The 18,883-nt window shown below is 34.0% G+C and overlaps 1 protein-coding gene across 1 annotated transcript in view; it reads left to right on the forward strand.

Annotated features, from left to right (window-relative positions):
- Positions 1 to 18,883, forward strand: part of STAM (signal transducing adaptor molecule) — a 54,305-nt gene that overhangs the window by 9,190 nt on the left and 26,232 nt on the right. The window contains exon 2 of the mRNA XM_039877497.1: positions 6,764 to 6,848. Coding sequence (XP_039733431.1) covers positions 6,764 to 6,848 — 85 coding nt within the window. The remainder of the gene's footprint in view (positions 1 to 6,763; positions 6,849 to 18,883) is intronic.

Here is an 18,883-nt window from a genome sequence, read left to right on the forward strand (position 1 = left end):
ATGTTGTCTCTTTTGCTTTTAAGCTGGATATGGCCTGCCTCCAGCTCTCAGCAGTAGGTCAGAATGGGGACATGAACATTCTCTGTTGAACCAGGCAGCAGGGCACTGAGGGAGGGAGGGGAGCAGGAGTTTCTCCATCACATCACGAGACCAGCCACTACAGATGCGACTCTTGGTATGGGTCAGACCTCTGGCCCCCAAGCCATTTCAGTTTAAAGAAAGGAGAATGTTAGTGAACATCTTTGTGATGTTATCTTTCAACATGCCTGTTCTTTGAATTACAGTGCTCCATTCAAGACAAGTTAACTTCTACTTCTGTATAGCTTTTGTTTCAGATTTCTTTTTGAAGTATTTTCCTTCTTCATAGGCTCTTGTTTTTTCTAAGTTGCTTTCTTCTTGTTTTATTTTTTTCCCCTCTGTATTTGTTTTGTGTTTTCCTTTATCTTCCATGTTAGATATTCTCAGATAGCTGATAGTCCTTGGTTGTTTGCTCATAATTATTACTAGAGAAATAAATAGCACATTAGAAGCTCTAATCATGTGGTTAGCCTTATTGACTTTGGACTTCATTATAGATTGATCTAGTGTGCCATTTACTGTGGAACCTGTCTCCATCTCTTCATATCAACTCTTTACTATTTTTAAGTATTTCCTCTTGGGCTGATCTGGAGTTCCCAGAGAGGAGTCTTGTAATCTCTCTGAGGTAAAGGTATGAGTGAGGGTAAGGGGTGGAATAGGATAATTTCTGGGAAGTCAAGTCTTTGGAGGAGGGACCCCAAGACAACCCCCCATTCTAGGGTTCAGCAGGACTTACAGAACTCAGCACATAATCATACAGCTATGATTTATCATAGTGAAAGAGCGCAGTCAGCAAAGTGAAAAGGCACATGGGGTGAAGTCCAGGGAAATCAGACACAGGCTTCCAAAGGGTTCTCTTTCGGCAGAGTCACACAGGACATGCTGAATTTCCACAGCAGTGAGTTGTGATGACATGTGAAATGTTGTCATCCAGGGACATTCACTGCAGACTTAGTGTTGGGGGTTTTTATTGGGACCTGATGACTACAGGCATTCTCTGCCTGGCATGTACCCAAACTCCAGACTCTCAGAAAGAGAGCAGATATTTAACATAAATCATGTTGTTTGTACAACCAGTTAAGACATAGTGAGCCACTCTTCTCAGTTATGAGAATGGTGGGAACCCTCCCAGAATCTGAATTCCCATACACCAGCTGCAAGCAGGCCTTTTAAAGGATACTAGTCAGGCCTGTATGTTAACTCTTTTCTGCATAGCAGGTATCAGCATTCATGGAGTTGCTTAATTCTTTTATTAATTTTTAAAATTGAACTTTATATTCTAGAACAGTTTTAGATTCGCAGGAAAATTGAGCAGAAGTTGCGGAGATTTCCCATATACCTCTTGCCCCCACACATGCATGCGGCCTCCCCCGCTGTCGGCATCCTGCACCAGAGAGGTACATTTGTTACAATCCATGAACCTACCTACACCCATCATCATCACCCAAAGTCCATAGCTTGCACTGTATGTTCACTCTTGGTGTTATAGATTCTAGGGGTTTTGAGCAATGCATAATGACATGTATCCAACATTACAATATACAGAATAGTTTCACTGTCTTACAGATCCTCTGTGCTTTACCTCTTCAACTCACTCTCCCCTAAACCCCTAGCAGCCAATGATCCTTTTACTGTCTACATAGTTTTTCCTTTTCTAGAATGTCATATAGTTAGCAACATGCGCTATGTAACCTTTTTCAGATCGGCTTCTTTGATTTAATAGTATGCATTTAAAGTTTGTCCATGTCTTTTTATGGCTTGATAGCTCATTTCTTTTTAGCACTGAATAATATTTCATTGTCTTGATGTTACAACAGTTTATCCATTTACCTACTGAAGAACATCTTAGTTGCTCCCAAGTTTTGGCAATTATGAATAAAGTTGCTGTAAACATCCATATGCAGGTTTTTGTATGGCCATGTTTTCAACTCCTTTGAGTAAATTCCAAAAAAGCATGATTGCTGGATTGTATGCTCAGAGTATGTTTAATTTTGTAAGAAACTGTCAAACTGTCTTCCAAAGTGTCTGTACTGTTTTGCATTCTCACCAGTCATGAATGAAAGTTTCTGTTCCTCAGCACATCCTTACCAGCATGTGCTGCTGTCAGTGTTCTGGATTTTGGCCATTCTAATTAATAGGCGTGTAATGATATCTTATTGTTTTAATTTGTAATTCCCTAATGACACATGACATAGAGGATCTTTTCATATATTTATTTGCTATCTGAAGATCTTTTTTGGTGAGTTGCCTGTGTAAGTCTTTTGCCTATTTTTTAATTGGGTTTTCTTATTATTGAGTTTTTAGAGTCCTTGTATTTTTTGGATAACAGTCCTTTATCAGATATGTGTTTTGGGAATATTTTTTCTTAATCTGTGGCTTACTATCTCATTTACAGAGTCTTTCAGATAACAGAAGTTTTTAATGAATTCCAGATTATCAATTATATTTTTCATTGGTCATGTCTTTGTGTTATGTTTAAAAAGTCATTGTCATACCCAGGTCATCTAGATTTTATCCTGTGTTATCTTCTAGTTTTATAGATTGTGTTTTACATTTAGATCTGTGATTCATTTCGAGTTAGTTTTTGTGATGATTGTAAGAGCCGTGTCCAGATTCATGTTTTGCATGCGGATGTCCAGTTGTTTCAGCACCATTTGTTGAAGACTGTCTTTGCTCCATGGTCTTGCTTTTGCTCAGTTGACTATGTTTGTGTGGGTCTATTCTCTTCTACCGATCTGTTTGTTCTCTCACCAATATCAGACTCTCTTGATTACTGTAGCTTTATGGTAAGCCTTGAAGCCTTGTCAGTCCTCCAATTTATTCTCCTTCAACATTGTGTTGACTACTCTGGGTCTTTTGACTTTCTATAAACTTTAGAGTCCATTTGTTGGTATCCACAAAATAACTTGCTGAGATTTTGACTGATATTGCATTGAATTTATAGATCAAGTTGGGAAGAACTGACATCTTGACAGTATTGCGTCCTATATCCTTGAACATGGAATTTCTCTCCATTTATTTAGTTCTTTGATTTCTTTCATCATCAGAGTTTTGTAGTTTTCCTTATATGTTTTGTTAGATGTGTACTTAAATATTTAAATTTTTGGGTACTCATGTAATGCTAAATGGTATTGTTTTTTTAAAAAATTTTATTTATTTAAATTGGTTTCAAGTATACAGTACATTGGTTTGACATCCATATAGTTCTTAAAACAATCCCCCCAATTGCTCCCTCCCTCTCCTGGCCCTCCATCTAGCCATCATATTAATGCTAACTGCATTGTGTTTTTAATTTAAAATTCCACTTGTTCATTGCTAGTATATAGGAAAACAGTTGACTTTTGAAAAGATTGAATATATTTGAAAGGTAACATAAATTTAAGGTGTATAACATGTTAATTTGATACATTTACATGTTGTAACATGATTGCCATTGTAACATATTTAGCATCTCACATTACATAATTATTTTTTTTAGCAGTTAGAATAATTAACTTGTAGTCTCAGCAAATTTGGCGATTATACTCCAGTATTACTCTGTATTCATTATACTATGCCTTAGATCTTTATGTCTTATTTACTACTCATTTCAAGTTTGTACACTTAACATCTATCTTATCCCCCAGTAATTGACTTTTGTGCATTAACCTTGAGTCCTGCAACCTTGCTATAATATAATCACTCATTAGTTCCAGTTGTGTTTGTGGTTTTTTTTTTAGATAATTCTTTTGGATTGTCTTCATAGATAATTGTTATCTGTGAATAAAGACAGTTTTATTTCTTCCTTCTTTATATATATCCCTTTTATATCCCCTTCTTGCCTTTTTGCATTAGCTAGGACTTCCCCTATGATGGCAGAAAGGTGCAGTGAGAGGGGACATCCTTGCCCTGTTTCTGATCTTAGTGGTGAATCTCCCTCCTAGTTTCTCACTTTTAAATATATCAGCTATTTATATATATAAATAGAGTCTATAAAATAGATTCTTTATGTAAATAGATTCTTCGTAGATGTTCTTTATTTTGTTAAGGAAGTTCCCTTTTATTCCTTGTTTGCTGCGTTTTTAGTTTCCTTGCTGTCATTCATTTCACTTATACACAAGCATACATACACACATCTCTATATTTTCCTTTCTCTCTGAAGAACTTTTAACATCTATTGCAAGGCCAGTCTACTGGCAACAGATTTCCTCAATGTGTCTTTGTTTGAGAAAGTATTTCTCATTTCCTTTTGAAGAATGATTTCGCAGGGTACATAATCCTAGGTTGGTGGTTATTTTCCCTCAACACTAGCTGTTGCTCCATTCGCGTCTTGTATGAATGCTTTCTGAGACATCAGATGTAATTCTTATGTTGATTCCTACATAGGTAATGTGTTTTTTTCTACTGGCTTTTTCTGTTTTTTTCTTTATTTTTGATATTCTGCAGTTTGAATATGATATGCCTAGGTGTCGTTTTTTTTGACATTCTGCTTGGTGTTCCCAGAGCTTCCAAGGCCCATGGCTTGGTGTCTGATATTAATTTGGGAAGATTCTCAGTCATTATTGTTTCAAAAATTTCTTGTTTCTTTGTCTCTTTATTCTTCTCTGGTATTTCAATTATGTCTCTGTTGCTCCTTTTGTAGTTTCCCACAGTTTTTGGATAATCTGTTCCAATATTTTTTTCAGTCATTTTTTTGCTTTGCTTTTCAGTTTTGGAAATTTCTGTTGATATATCTCCAAGCTAAGAGATTCTTTTCTCAGGCATGTCCAGTCTACTGTAGAGCCCATCATATGGCATCTTTATTTTACATTATTTTTGATCTCTTGGTATTTCTTTTTGATTGTTTTATAGAATTTCCATTTCCGTTTACATTGCCCATTTGTTCTTGCATGTTGTCTTATTTTTCCATTAGCACTCTTAGCATATTAATCATAGTTTAAAAAATTCCTGGCCTGATAATTCCATCATCCGTGCCATGTCTGGGTCTGGTTCTTATGCTTGCTCTTCAGACTTTTTTTTTTCTTGTAGTGTGCCTTGCCGAAAGCTAGACACAATGTACTAGATAGAAGGAACCACCATCCTTTAGTGGTCTGATGGTAAGGTGTCAGTGGAGGCGAAGCGTTCTGAAGTCCTGTGATCAGGTCTCAATCTTGTAGTGAGCCTCTGCCACTGGAGTGTGAATTTCTCATGCGCTTATCAGTCTTCTCTGCCTGCCTCTCTCAGGTGGAACAGGTGACGAGAGTGGGCTAGGGTTGGGTATTTCCCTTACCTAGCAGGGTTAATCTCTGGTAAAACCCTAGTTTCCCTTGAGAGCAGGCCTTATTAAGAAGAGAATGCTCTGATGTCTTTTAAAATGATTACTGTTCCCCTTCCCCTGCTGGAAAAATAAGGAAACTTTTCTCCTGTAAGACTCACACAAGTGCGGGGGCTCCCCTGTGAATGGGCCCCTCTGGAGTTTTAATTTATACATACTTAGCCTCCAGCAACTTGTCATTACAGTTTAAATTTTCATATCCTGGTACTGATATCTGGTGAGGTTTCTGCTCATGGGTTTCTACTCTGTTAAATTGGGATTCTGTTTACCTACCTGCCTTTGTTTTTAAATTTGGGGGGCAGTGGTTTGCCCTGTGACCTCACTTCTGGGGAATCTCAGAAGAGTTGTTGATTTTTCACTTTTTCAGTGTTTCACTTGTGAGAGTGGAGCAATGACTTCTAAACTCCTTACGTGCTAGAGTGGAACCCAGCAGTTATTCCTTAGTTTTGATGCTTATGTCTCAACTATGTCTGGTGTCTCCTTTCTAGAAAATCTTTACCTCTAGAAAACAAATCTTCACTCATTTGGGGAATAGATGGTTGCTAGAGCTCTTGAATTAGGAAAGCAAAGTGGGGACCGACCTGCAATTCAAACAGCATTAACGCATTCCTCCTAACTTTAAGTCCTCTTTATTCTTCACTCGCACTTGCAGACTTCCTTTTGCTAGCTACCAGTACTTGAATTTTCTGAGAATACAGTGATGCAAAACAGGCTGGTTCTTACGCTTTTTTCTTACTGCCAATATATGATTCACTTTTCTTGGGTTTTCTGAGTAGGTTACCTTATATCAGTATTGTTATGTAGCTTTTAGCTATTGTTGATGTTTGTTATTGCTTCTTATGTTTTCCCTCTATTGATATCTTTAATTCGTCAAGTTTTTATTTAAGGGAAATATTCAGGTAAATCTTGGTTTTCTTTCATTCAATTTCCTCTTCTCAGAAACCAAAGTCAACAAAACTAGATAATTAGTAAATTTAATCACCTGAAACATTTTGTAGAGGTCTATCTATGTCTAGTCATCTTTTAGTCACTGGCAAATAAAGCTAAGAATTATTTGATAATAGAAATATTTCTTTCTTTTGTTTTTCTGTATGCAGAAAGGGAGTAGACTTGTATATATATATATATTGTTTTAATAAAGAAAAATCAATGGCTTATTTTTTATACTAAGTACAAGCAACTGAAGTGTGAATGGAGAAAACAGTGATAAATAATAAAGGTGTCCCTCCCCCCTTTAAAATTGATTTGAACATCTCATTAAACAGACCGCTGGCAGTTATTCTGACTTGTTGATATTTGATTATGCTACAGTTTGATAATTTGAGTCTGATTATTTACCTCTTAAAGATTTTTAAAGATAATGTTTCTGTAATTTATTTTTATAATATACAGAGAAAGCAACCAGTGAGATGAATACTGCTGAGGATTGGGGCCTCATCTTGGATATTTGTGATAAAGTTGGTCAGTCTCGCACTGGGTAAGTGTTGCAAAGTTTCGAAGGATTTTTATTTATTCTTCCATTTTATTAATATGAATAAAATAGGTAAGAAGGTAGAGCATATTAAAATTATAATTTGTTTTAAAAGAAAATGTTTTTCCTAGAAAGATTTGAAAAATCATCCTAATTAAGTTACTTCTTATAACCAATTAGGGTAGCATACTGGTAAAAATGTTACTACTTTTCTTAATTACTCTTTTCCCCCTGAAATGTAATTTTTTCCATTGATTTTTAAACTCATAAGTGATTTTTCAGTTATGAAGATTCATGGTTATTTGGGAGTTCTTTTCTTCTTTATCACATCTGCAACATTCTACCCAATTGATCAGTGACTATTGAAAGAGAGTTTAAGGAAGTGGAATCTTAAACTTTTGGGCTTTTGGGTAATACAGAGCTTTCTAAACAGTGCAGTGAGTGGATTAACTGGTGTAGGGACTAATGATTTCCTTAATTCCTAGGATAATAACATCCAGATATTAATAGCCTGCCTCATTTACCCCTTTGTGCCACACAAATATTGTCTTATTTATGTACTTTGATGTGAAAAATGTTAAGGAGCCCTGCTGCATTATACTTGATTGGCTTTTCTTCCTTCCCTTTGCAATATAGACAGTTCCTTAAGCTTTTTTTTTTTTTTTTGATCTATTTTTTTCCCCTAATACTTTTTTCTTTTCTAATAGTTTTTCTTTTGAAATTTTACAACTTCCAGGTATCTTTATGTGGGTGACATGTATTTTCAGCTCTGATTTTTCTTATCCTTTTGTAGTCTTGTGGCCCAAGCTTTGTTTTTGGATATCACACTATATAAGCCTTAATCTTACCATCTATAAACCTGACCTCATTTATCTTTTTGCTTTAAACCTACTTTCCCTCTTTTGTTTCCTATTTCTGTTAATGAAAAAATTATTCTTTCATTTGCACTTAAAACCTCAGAGACACCTCTGCTACATTTGTTATCAAATTCTGTCAGTCTGCCTCCATAATCTCTCAGATATTGATGTTATGAAGTCTCCTTAGTTAAATTCTTGAACATGGGCACACCAGGTGGAGCATTTTGTCTTCAGGGCCTTTCTACCTCTTCATTTTAGCCCTTAAGACTCCTGTATTCCCTCTGTCAGGTTCCCAAAAATGTGGCCTCCAAATATGGCCCCATCCATCCCCTTTGTCATCTTTATATTTTAGTTTACTAAGTCTTGTTTTTCTGACCTTTTCGAGTCCTTAATTTAATTGAAATTTGAGTAACTACTGGGTGCTATATATCTATCTATTCCTTTTTGTCTGTTTCTTTTGCCTCTCCCTCTGCCCCTAACTTGAGACATGCCTTACCATACCTAGACTAGTGAGTTAACCTACTGACATTTCTTTCTATTTTCATCTCATATCCAGTTGCCATATAAAAACTGACCATGTTATTCTCCTTCCTTCTGTAGTAAGTTGTCTACCCAGGCCTCTGAATCACTTATTTCCCATTTACTTCTCTCATATGTACTGTTCTTTTCAACTCAAGCATTTGAGGCATCAGTGCTTTTCTACCTCAATTTAGTGCTTTTGGTCATTCTATTCCTTCAATGTGAAGTATTTTCTTCTTGCATTTCCTATCTCTGTATCTCATATCCTTCCAGTTCCAGTATAGATATTTCTTCCACAAAGCCTTCACTGAAAATCATTTTATGACCCTCTGAATCCTTCAAATACTATATCAAAACTATTCTATTTGTTTTTCTTTATAATAGTAGTTTATATCTGTGTAATAGACTTAGATTTGTAGAATGTAAGGTCCATGAATTTTTGTTGTATAGGGGAAGGAAGCTAATAACTTAGTGGTTGAGAGTATGGACTCTGGAGTGAAACTGCCTGGGTTCAAATCCTAGCTATTACCACTTTGCTACTTACATTGGATAAGTAACTTAATTTCGTAGTTTGCTACTTAAGGATAAAAATCATTTCTTCTTCATAGGGGGCTTGTTGTGAGTATAAAATCTATCTTATCTATCTAAATATACATATGTGTTATATATACACACTCAAAGTGTTTATTATAATAGGTGGCAAACGGTTAAGCGGGTGCACCTCTGCTTCTTTTTGATTAAAATCATATTTTGTGACAGTCTGTTGAGGACTGGCTATCAGTCTTGCTAGATAAAACTTTTATCTAGCATTCCAGTTGCAAAGCCCCTGCTCTTTTTTTTTTACTTTATTGGTTTTCTTATCTTTGGTATGCTTCATTTTGAAGATACTTTCTATAAATTAGTTAGTTGCTTGATGTGAAAAGACAAACTCCCTTTCATTACTAGAAATATTCCCTATTTTTCTAGTTAAAAAATTGTAATCCACATGAAATACTGTATGATATTTATTGAAAACGAAGAGGTCAACTTGTTTTTCTTCATGTTAATATTATTATACTATAAACATTTGTTTGTTATTCTTTTCCTTATTCTTGTGATGATAACTTTTAAGATATACTCTCAGCAACTTTCAAATATAAAGTATTGTAACAGTAGTCACCATGCTACGCATTACATTCTCAGGACTTATATATCTTATAACTGGAAGTTGTACCTTTTGACCACATACAACCATTTTGCCCCCTCAGATGCCTCTGGCAACTGCCAATCTGTGTTGGTTTTCTTACACTTCACGTATCTGTGAGACCATACCACAGTTGTCTTCGTTGATTCAAACGTCCATCCATGTTGTCCTCATATATTTAAGATGTACTCATTCGTAGCTTTACAGAACTATTTTTCAGTGTCTGTTTTTTTAATCCAGTATCAATAGGTTTAGATACATGCTCATTTTTTATTGAAATTTATTTTTAGACAACATGCTCTCTCTCAGTATATTCCTTAATATTTCAGCTATCCTTTGGGGATTTTAATTGATATTACACTAAATCTATAAATTTACTAAGGAATGATTTTCATCTTTGATAATTTAAATAATAGGGAGTAGTTTTATTTGTCTAGTTAATCAGTAAAAATCTATAATTTTATAAAAACATACAAATATATTTAAGAGGGCTGATTTTGAGATGATAAAGGGAACTTTGAGAAGAACACTTCTCTTTCAGTGACTTTTTTTTTTTAGCAAAGTGATTTGTAACCAGCAATATATTGTAGAATTATTTAGTGCTTAAATAAAACAATTTATATTAATTTAAGTCTTTCCTAAGGCAATAATTTTTAAAAATTCTTTACTCTTTTCTTCTTTTTTTTGTAAGAGTCATCTGTTTTAGAGTTCTTGTAGTTTGGAAAATATCCTCGAGTTTTAAGGGGGGAAAAAAAGAGCCATGATTGTGAAATTTTGTTTAGTCAGAACTGTGACCCAGAAACATGGCTCCCAGTGGTGTTTTGAAAATCCTTCCTTAATTGTTCCTCTTTTAAAAAATCTTATTGTTCTGTTCTTTAAACCACATGTATGTGTGTGTGTTTGTTGATTAAAGAAATACTTATGCTTATATAAAACTGTACTTTTTTGTTTTAAAAATAGATATACATAGGGCTCAAAAATTAAAACAATTTAAAAAGGTGAACATTGACAAATCTAACTCCTATCCCTGTTTCTCTCCCCCATCCTCTATAGGTAACTGCTTTTGTATCTTTTGTATTTTTACATTGTTTCTTTATACAAATGTGAATATATTTCCCCTATTCATAGACAATATGCATATTGTAAACACTAGTCTACATTTATAATTAATTAATTCTTTAATATATTCTGTCAGCCTTAGAGATGTATTATTTTAATGTCCGTTAGTATTACAATAGTTGTAAAAATTGGCAAATTTAGAAATAATTTTCCATTTTAGCATCAGTTTTGATTAGTAGCATGTAGACTATTTAACATACTTTACTAATTATTAATTAAAATTAATAATTTAAAATAATTATATCAATTTCAAGAAACCTAGTAGATGTAATTTCTATTTGTTTCATATAGGTTTTTTTTTTTTTTTTAAGCCCGACATGTTTGAATATGCTGGGCTTAAAACTTTAAAAACATTCTGAAAATTTTTTCTGACTTCCTGAGATATTCACATGATTTTTAGTGTGCAGTTCCAGTGTATGAGTAAGTACTAAAAAATGCCTAGCCGGTGAAGTCATATGATGGACTGAAAAGTCTATTTGTTTAGAATCAAGAGAACTTTCAGAATGAGTAGCAATTTTCTTTAGCATGTCTCCACATAATAAATTGCATTTGTCTATTAGTTTTGATTGATTTGTTCCTATTTTCATATATAAAAAATGTGAGCTTAGGTACTGATTATCTACCGAATAAGTTAAAATGAAAGTTATGTAATTGACAGTCATATTAATTTGTACTATTACATCTTAACTTTCTACATAGCATTAGACAAAGATATAGTTGACTGAAGATGGCAAATGTGATATAACTTTTTTTTTTACTTGGCTAAGGAATCTGTTTAGATAGTAAATCTTTGATTTATTCAAACAGAATTAGAAGGATAAAATCATAGTCATTATTAATATTTTATGAAAAATATAAATATAAGCTTTGAAAAGAGTTTGTGAAAAGTGTTTTTTATTGGCCCTCTTATTGTTCTGTCCTGGATCTGAGCTGTGACTATTTCTGACATTCAACCGGAGCTTGATAGAATACTGTATTCCTGATTTTTAAGGGAAAAGTCATCTCTGACCTAGACATCTTCCAATTTGAAGGGCAGCATCAGTGAGAGAAAGTTTTCTTGCTATATACATTTTATTATAATCATGTCCTCGATTTACAGGCCTTAATTTTCAGTCTCTTAAGTGCTCTTTAAAAAATAATAGTCAGCATTTATTGAGTGCTTATTATTTGCCAGGTCTTGTTTAAATGCCTTATAAACTTTTTTTTAATCATCACAGCAACTCTAGACACTGTAAATTCTCCTAGTTCACAAACAAGAATCTGATTCATATTTAGGATTCTTTAATGTAATTTAAATTAGAGGAAGAGTTTCCCCAGGAGTAAAATTATAAAGCCTGATCTTGGTTTCCATGTCTCTTTCACTTAACATCACAGAATTTCCATAGTTGGTTTCATTCTCTTTTGCATCAGTCACTTTTTCCTTTTATTTGACACACACTTAGTACTGGCTGGGCATCATGCTTTTCATATACAGTGGTGAATAAAGCAGGCACAGCCTTTGCCATCAATCAACGGTGGTAACAGTCTACTAGTGGAAGATGGAAATAAACAAGTAAACAGATAATGGTCTAAGAAGATAGCGAACCAAGTGCTTTAGTGGAGAATAGAAGGGAACACCTACTTAAATTTTTCAGAGAAGGACCGGTGTGAGGGGATAACCTTATGCTATGATTTTAAAGTTGAGAAGAAGCAGAGCTGAAAGCAGAGGTCCTAGGCAGAGGTAATAGCATCTACATGAATGCTGCAAGGTAGAGAACACTCGGTGCTTTCTAAGAATTTGCAAGATACAGAGTAGCTGGAGCAGAGGTGAGTTGCCCTAAATGAGCACGGGGTTGGGTATGAGAGTGACTTAGAAAAATGGAAGGTAATAGTTGGAATGGCTGAGATTGAGATTATAGAGAGTTTTCAGTTGTTGGTCATGACATGGTCTAGAATGTGACCATGACAGTTAATAATAATAAGGTGGACTAGAAGTCAAAAAGCTAAGATAGGGGAAGTATCACTTACATTGTTATTAACATCTCTAAGAATTAAGACGAGTAATTTTGGAAAGAGTGGCAGTGAGCCAGGAGTTAAAATTATTGGGAGATGAGGGGGCTGTTGAGGTTTTTTAAATAAACTGTAACAAGTAGGTAGTTTGACATGATCAGAACTGGACTGTTTTAGGAAAGATGGAGGGAGAATGATTGAAAGTACCAAAGGAGCAAAGAGTACCCATACCTTGTTTAGTAGGCACAAGAGCTATTGGAAGACAGAAAGCTACCACTTGAGATGGCTGCAGTAGTATCCTGTGTGGAAAGTCAGGTTTCTGTACAGCATAAGGACCGAGGATAGGGGCTTTTGTTGATAGTATGCTCTGAGTTCTAGGGGATACAACAGAAAGGTTTCTGAAGTTGGGGAGTAATGGATATGCAAAGCTATTTAATGATAGAAAATCTAGTCTGGAACTTCTTGTAGGGGACTGGTATAAACAAGAATAACAGGCATATGTTCTCAGGTTCCCAATGACTGAGTAGTAGAGAAAGTTGGGTGCCCAAGACTGCCTCTTAACCTCTGTAGACGGAACCTTGGTGGCCTGGGAAGGAGTGGTTAGAGTTCTCTTTTTGACCCCTGTCCATAAAGGTGAAGAGGCTTGAAGTGAGATAGTCTCACATCTAGTCAAAAGCTCACTTTTTTCCTTTGTTGGATAGAATATCTTTTTCTGTGTTTAAAAGCTGATTGTATTTACTTTTCTGTGAACTATCTGTACATATTCTTTCATTTCTACAAGTCCTTGATCTATTAGGAACATATCTGTAATGTAAATTACATATTTTGTGTGTGTGTGTATATGTATATATATAAATATACATTTATTTTTTCTTTCTTTCTTTCTTTTTTTTTTTAGGTAAGGCAACCCTTGGTTGACCTCACAGATTGCAAGGACTTTGTCAGCTTAAAATCCCTTATTTTTTTATTTTTTACACCTACCCCACTTGGTCTTCTTAGGTGGTCTCCCATACAAGTACTAACCAGGCCCGACCCTGCTTAGCTTCAGAGATCAGACAGGATTGGGCTTGTTCACAGTCGCATGGCCATAGACATACATGTATATATTTCCATTAGTCTTTTGACTTTGTTTTCTCTTTAGAAGTTTTTGGTTTTCATATAGTCGAATTTATCAGTCTTATGTTTTTTAGAATTTTGAGTTACACAGGACTTTTCTAAGGTTTTAGTGGAATTATCTCACATTTTCTTTATGGTTTCATTTTTTCTTTTATAATTAACAGGCTTTGTTTTTAAATAGAATTTTAGATTTCCAGAAAAGTTGAAGATACTACAAAGAATTCCATATACCTATCCCACCCCTTGCATATAGTTTCCCATATTATTAACATCTTGTATTAGTGTGATACATGTTATAAGTAATGAATCAATATTGACACATTATTATTAACTAAAATTCATGGTTTACATTAAGGCTCACTCTGTTATAAAGTTTTATGACTTTTCACAAATCCATAATGACGTATATCATTAAAATATCACAGAATAGTTTCACCATCCTAAAAGTGTTCTGTGCTCTACCTATTCATGTGAACCTCAACCACTAATTTTTTTTATTTTTTATTTTTTATTTTTTTTTTGCCTTTTTCAAAATGTCTTATAATTAGGAGTGCTTCTTTTACTTAGCAAAGTGCATTTAAGCTTCATCTATGTCTTTTTTTATGGCTCAATAGTTCATTTCTTTTTATTTCTGAATAATATTCTATCTTATGGATATACCGTAGTTTATCTATTTATCTATTGAAGGTCTCAATTGCTTCCAGTTTTTGATGATTGAAAATAAAGCTGCACATAAATACATTTATGTGCAGTGCATGTGTGTGTGCGCGCGTGCGCATACATAGTGTTCAACTCAATTGGGTAAATAACTGGGAGCGTGGTTGCTGGATCATATGGCAAGACTATGTTTAGCTTTGTAAGAAACCACCAAACTGTCCTTGAGTCTGTACCTGTGGTTTTAATTTTACATTTAAGTCTTTGATATATTTGGAATTTATCCTGTTATGTAGTATGGGGTATAGTTTTAACTTTATTTTTTTCTTTTTGACTACTCCCAAATTCTAATGTCATTTTATGAATAGTCCATCTTTTTACTTTCCTATTTGAAATACTGCTTTTATATTTTACATTCCCATATGTATTTGGATCTATTTTTTGAGCTTTCTCTTTTGTCCTGTATGTATCTATTTATGTGCTGCTACCATACAGTTTTAATTATTAAAGCCTTATACTACATTTTAATATTTGGCAGGGCTAGTTTTCCTCATTGTATTTTCCCACCAGATTTTTTCTAGATAATTCTTGTGCCTCCCTAATGTCCCCAGATAAACTTTCGGATTTATTTGACTGGTTTAAAATCAAAACTGTTTCTTTTTCAGTCGGCTTAGTGTTAAATTAATAAAATTTCTTTATGATACTGATTTTTGTCTCCAAAAACATATTATATCTTCTACTTATATCCTTTATTAGGGTTTTAAAGTTTTTCTCTGTCTTGTACATTTTTGTAAAGTTTCTTATAAGGTATTTTGTCCTTTTTGCCTGTTTATGTGGAGTCTTTTATTGGCTGTTTGATGGGAATTTTCTTTTTTCAAAAGTAGACTATATTATAACATCTGTGTATGCTGAAGAGAATGATCCATTGTATGGGGGAAATTGAGATAACAATTTAGGAGAAGGTGGGGATAGTAGCAGGAGCCACATCCCTCACTAGACAGTAGGGTGTGGAATCCGATTAGATTTGATTTTTCCATCTTTACTTGCCCCAGACAGTGATTTTACTTTTGTATCTTACTGTGTGATTTTTAAAATACCATATATTTTATAGAATGAGACCTACAGAATTCTAATGACTGTAGAGATTGTTTCATGCACGAGGAAACTTATGAGATTGTAATTTGTCTTGTACAGAAGTAGTAGCAGAGGCAAAATTGAAGTCAGGATTTTTACTTTCAGTTTTATGTTTTTTCTCACTTCTTTGTGCTTTGTCCTTAATTACCTATATGTACAGTTATGTGAAAGTTAAAATCATGAAGAAAGACATAGAGATTTTATATCGAAGATTTTAGTGATTGTTCTCTTTCTCATACATTATATTGCATTGTGTTTCATTTTACTGAAATATGCCTCAGTGTTAAATAGTCTAGGAAATTCAAAATATCATACTGATGTGGTGATTTTTATAAACTCTTTAATTAATCCTCAATATTTAGTATATAGAAATTTAGTTTACCTCATTTTCTGATGAAGTCCTTTGGAATCATGAACTTTTTCTTTAAATAGCCAAATAACATTATTTGTTTACTATATTCATATTCCATCAGTCATCTCATGAGAAATACCTACTTAACAAGCTCAAAATTGAGAATTTGATATTTGTACTCTTTCCTTCTTCCCCTTGTGTTGTATACACTATGTTTTATGTAATATGTACTGCAAATCAAATATGCATTTTGAATGTGCCATTGAATATACATTTTTTATTCATTCCAGTTCTGATTTCTTTCAGTTTTATGAGTTTTCTTATAGTTAGTGTAATGCCTTTATACATTGAGAAGGCTTCCTCTAAATTAGACTCCCCTCAGTATTCAAGGAGGATTTATATTTTTTGTTGACTTAAAAAGAACACACATACACACACATATGTGTATATTTTCTTCATTCAGCAGAGATTTGAATTCTCATATCATTTAGTGTGTGCCTGCTAGGTACTATATACTAAGACCTGTAAAAGCTATGCATACTCATATACCCTCCCTCCGCAGTACAGATATACATATATCCTTGAATGGTTATTGTAGTAAAGCACTTTTTATAGCATGTCAGATGAAAATGTAAAGTTTGAATCACTCTAAAATAGCTTTGAAAGCTAAAGTTGTAACTTGATAGAAGAGTAAGACATATGTGTGCTCTCTAGAACTGACATTGCTGAGTGTATCTTAAGTCCATGGCACGATTCTTGTATTGTAATAACATACTGATAAGAAAGCATTAGAATTACAGATGAGGCCTGTCAAGCTACTAATCTTTTTCTGTTTTATCACAGTGCTGCTTTTGTCTAGCAGTGGTTCTTGGCCCGGGTGGTATTGCTCTGTTATGGATGGTTTTGGTTGTCACAATGACACAGGGTTACTACTGACTCTACAAATAATTTTTCTGCCCTGAACAACCAGGTGTGCTACTACTTAGAAACATACTACTAGTAGTTTTGTACTTTTCCAGTTCTGCTTCATAGGTGATGTACTATGCAAGCACATTAACTGAGATTAATAGTATTATTACTCTTAACATGTATATGTGTGTATATGTATATATATAGTTACTGTTTTACTTTTATATTTGTAATACTTTAAGGAAAGTGTCCTATTAGTCTTCCTTAAGGCCCCATGAAGGAAATAATGAAGAGGTGGAACCCTCATTTTGAAAAGTCGATGGATTTAAAATTAATTGATTTAGTAATAGACATAATAATTATGACTCAAATTTACTGTTTTTTTTCCCCAGTGGTAATAATTTCCTTAAGACTATAAGGCAATCTTCTTGTCACAGCTTAACCTATTATTTTTGTGATACAAAAGTACTTTTCAAATAAGATGTAGAGATGAGACATTTGAAATAAGATTTTTTAACCCACTTCCCTTTTCCCTTGCTAATACTCGCCAGTGGCACTTGCGGCTGCAGTGTTACTCCAAGATAAGTCCAAACCTTATCCCCAGAGTTTGCCATGAAATATTGTGCTTTTATTATTATTTTCGCATTGCTGTAGTATATTGGAAACAAATGACATCATTCTACTTATAGCATTCTGTTTTTAGTAGTGGTATTTCAGTAATTAATCGCTGAAAATGTCAAATACTAGCAAATGTGGCATTTCTATGCGTGATGTTAACATCATTCTTGAACAGTTGTTAGCTGAAGATTCATTTGATGAAAACGATATATGTGTATATTTCTGTTACATTAAGATTAGAGACAAGTTCTGTTTAGAAATAACTCCAAGAACAGTTTTTATATTTATTTTCACATTGAAAACCAGTCAGATTTACTCCAGCCTCAAAGAGCGTGTTTATGTAAAACTAAATTAATTTTGGCAGTGAGCTGCACTTTTTTTTTTAAATGGGAAATGGGTTAAGAAGTTTTATAAAGTATAAGATATCACAAATCTTGACTTCTTATTCAACAAAATCATTAAATATTTTGGCTTTCTCCTTGTATAATAATGGAAAGACATTTTCATGTAATCTCACTAACTGGTTGCTGTAGTCTAATGTTGAGCTATTTGTCTGTCATAAATGTACAACATAGCTATAAATAGGTAGACATAAATGTGACATTTCTGGAAATTTACTTTGGGTTATTCAAAGAGATTTGAAATTTCATTATTTTTTGAAAGAGAATTGTAGGAATGTAAAATTAGTTTTACTTTTTTTTTGATCCTCTAGCAATAGATTTGAGCTGCATCATATACATGTTTAACTTACTGAATTTAACTGTATTCTTTTGCAGCTCCCTTAAATTTTATTTTTCCTAAAAACTTGCCCATTTGGTGAGCTTATATGTACTATCTCACAACTACAGTTCTCATTTCTCACTGCACTGAGTGTGATTCTTGCTCAGAGTATGCATATTTTAATCAATATGGCTCTATATGCAATCCAACTTTTTCAACTGGTGCTCAAAGTAATGTTTTAATACTTGAGGAAAAATTACCTGTATTGAGTATATTTGAGAGATGGCAAAGTATGTGCTCTAGTTATTATCTTCATGATTCTTTGGGTCTCTTATGAAGTTGCAGTCAGATAGTGGCTGGGGCTGGAGTCATCTGAATGCCTGACAGGAATGGATGCTCAGTGTGGCTGGTAATTGATGGCTGGTCATCAGGTCGAACCTCAGCCGGGGCTATCAATTTGAAATGCTTACTGAGGCCTCTGCACGTGGCTTAAGTTTCTCATAGAGAGGTGGATGGAGCATCCGAAGAGCAAATATTCTAAGAGAACTGCGTATATTCTACATGGCTTCTAATAACTGTAAGTTTCAGAACATCACTTTACGATATTCTACTAGTCAAACAGGTCACTGAGTTCAACCCAGATTCAATGGGAGAGTTACTAGATATTACCTCTTAATGGAATGTGGCAAGGTCACATCACAGAATGTGTGGGAAGGGAGTTGTTATTGTGATTTAAAAAAATAAACAATTTGCCACAGAGACCCATTAATTTCTATGAAGGTTGAATTAGAACTTTAAACTAGGTAACAAAATACTAAATTCCAGTTTTGATACTTGAGATACACAGCCCTTAAGAACACAAATGGCAAAA

Source organism: Pteropus medius, unplaced genomic scaffold (genome assembly GCF_902729225.1).
Source record: "Pteropus medius unplaced genomic scaffold, Ma_sr-lr_union100, whole genome shotgun sequence".
Classification (NCBI taxonomy): Eukaryota; Metazoa; Chordata; class Mammalia; order Chiroptera; family Pteropodidae; genus Pteropus; species Pteropus medius.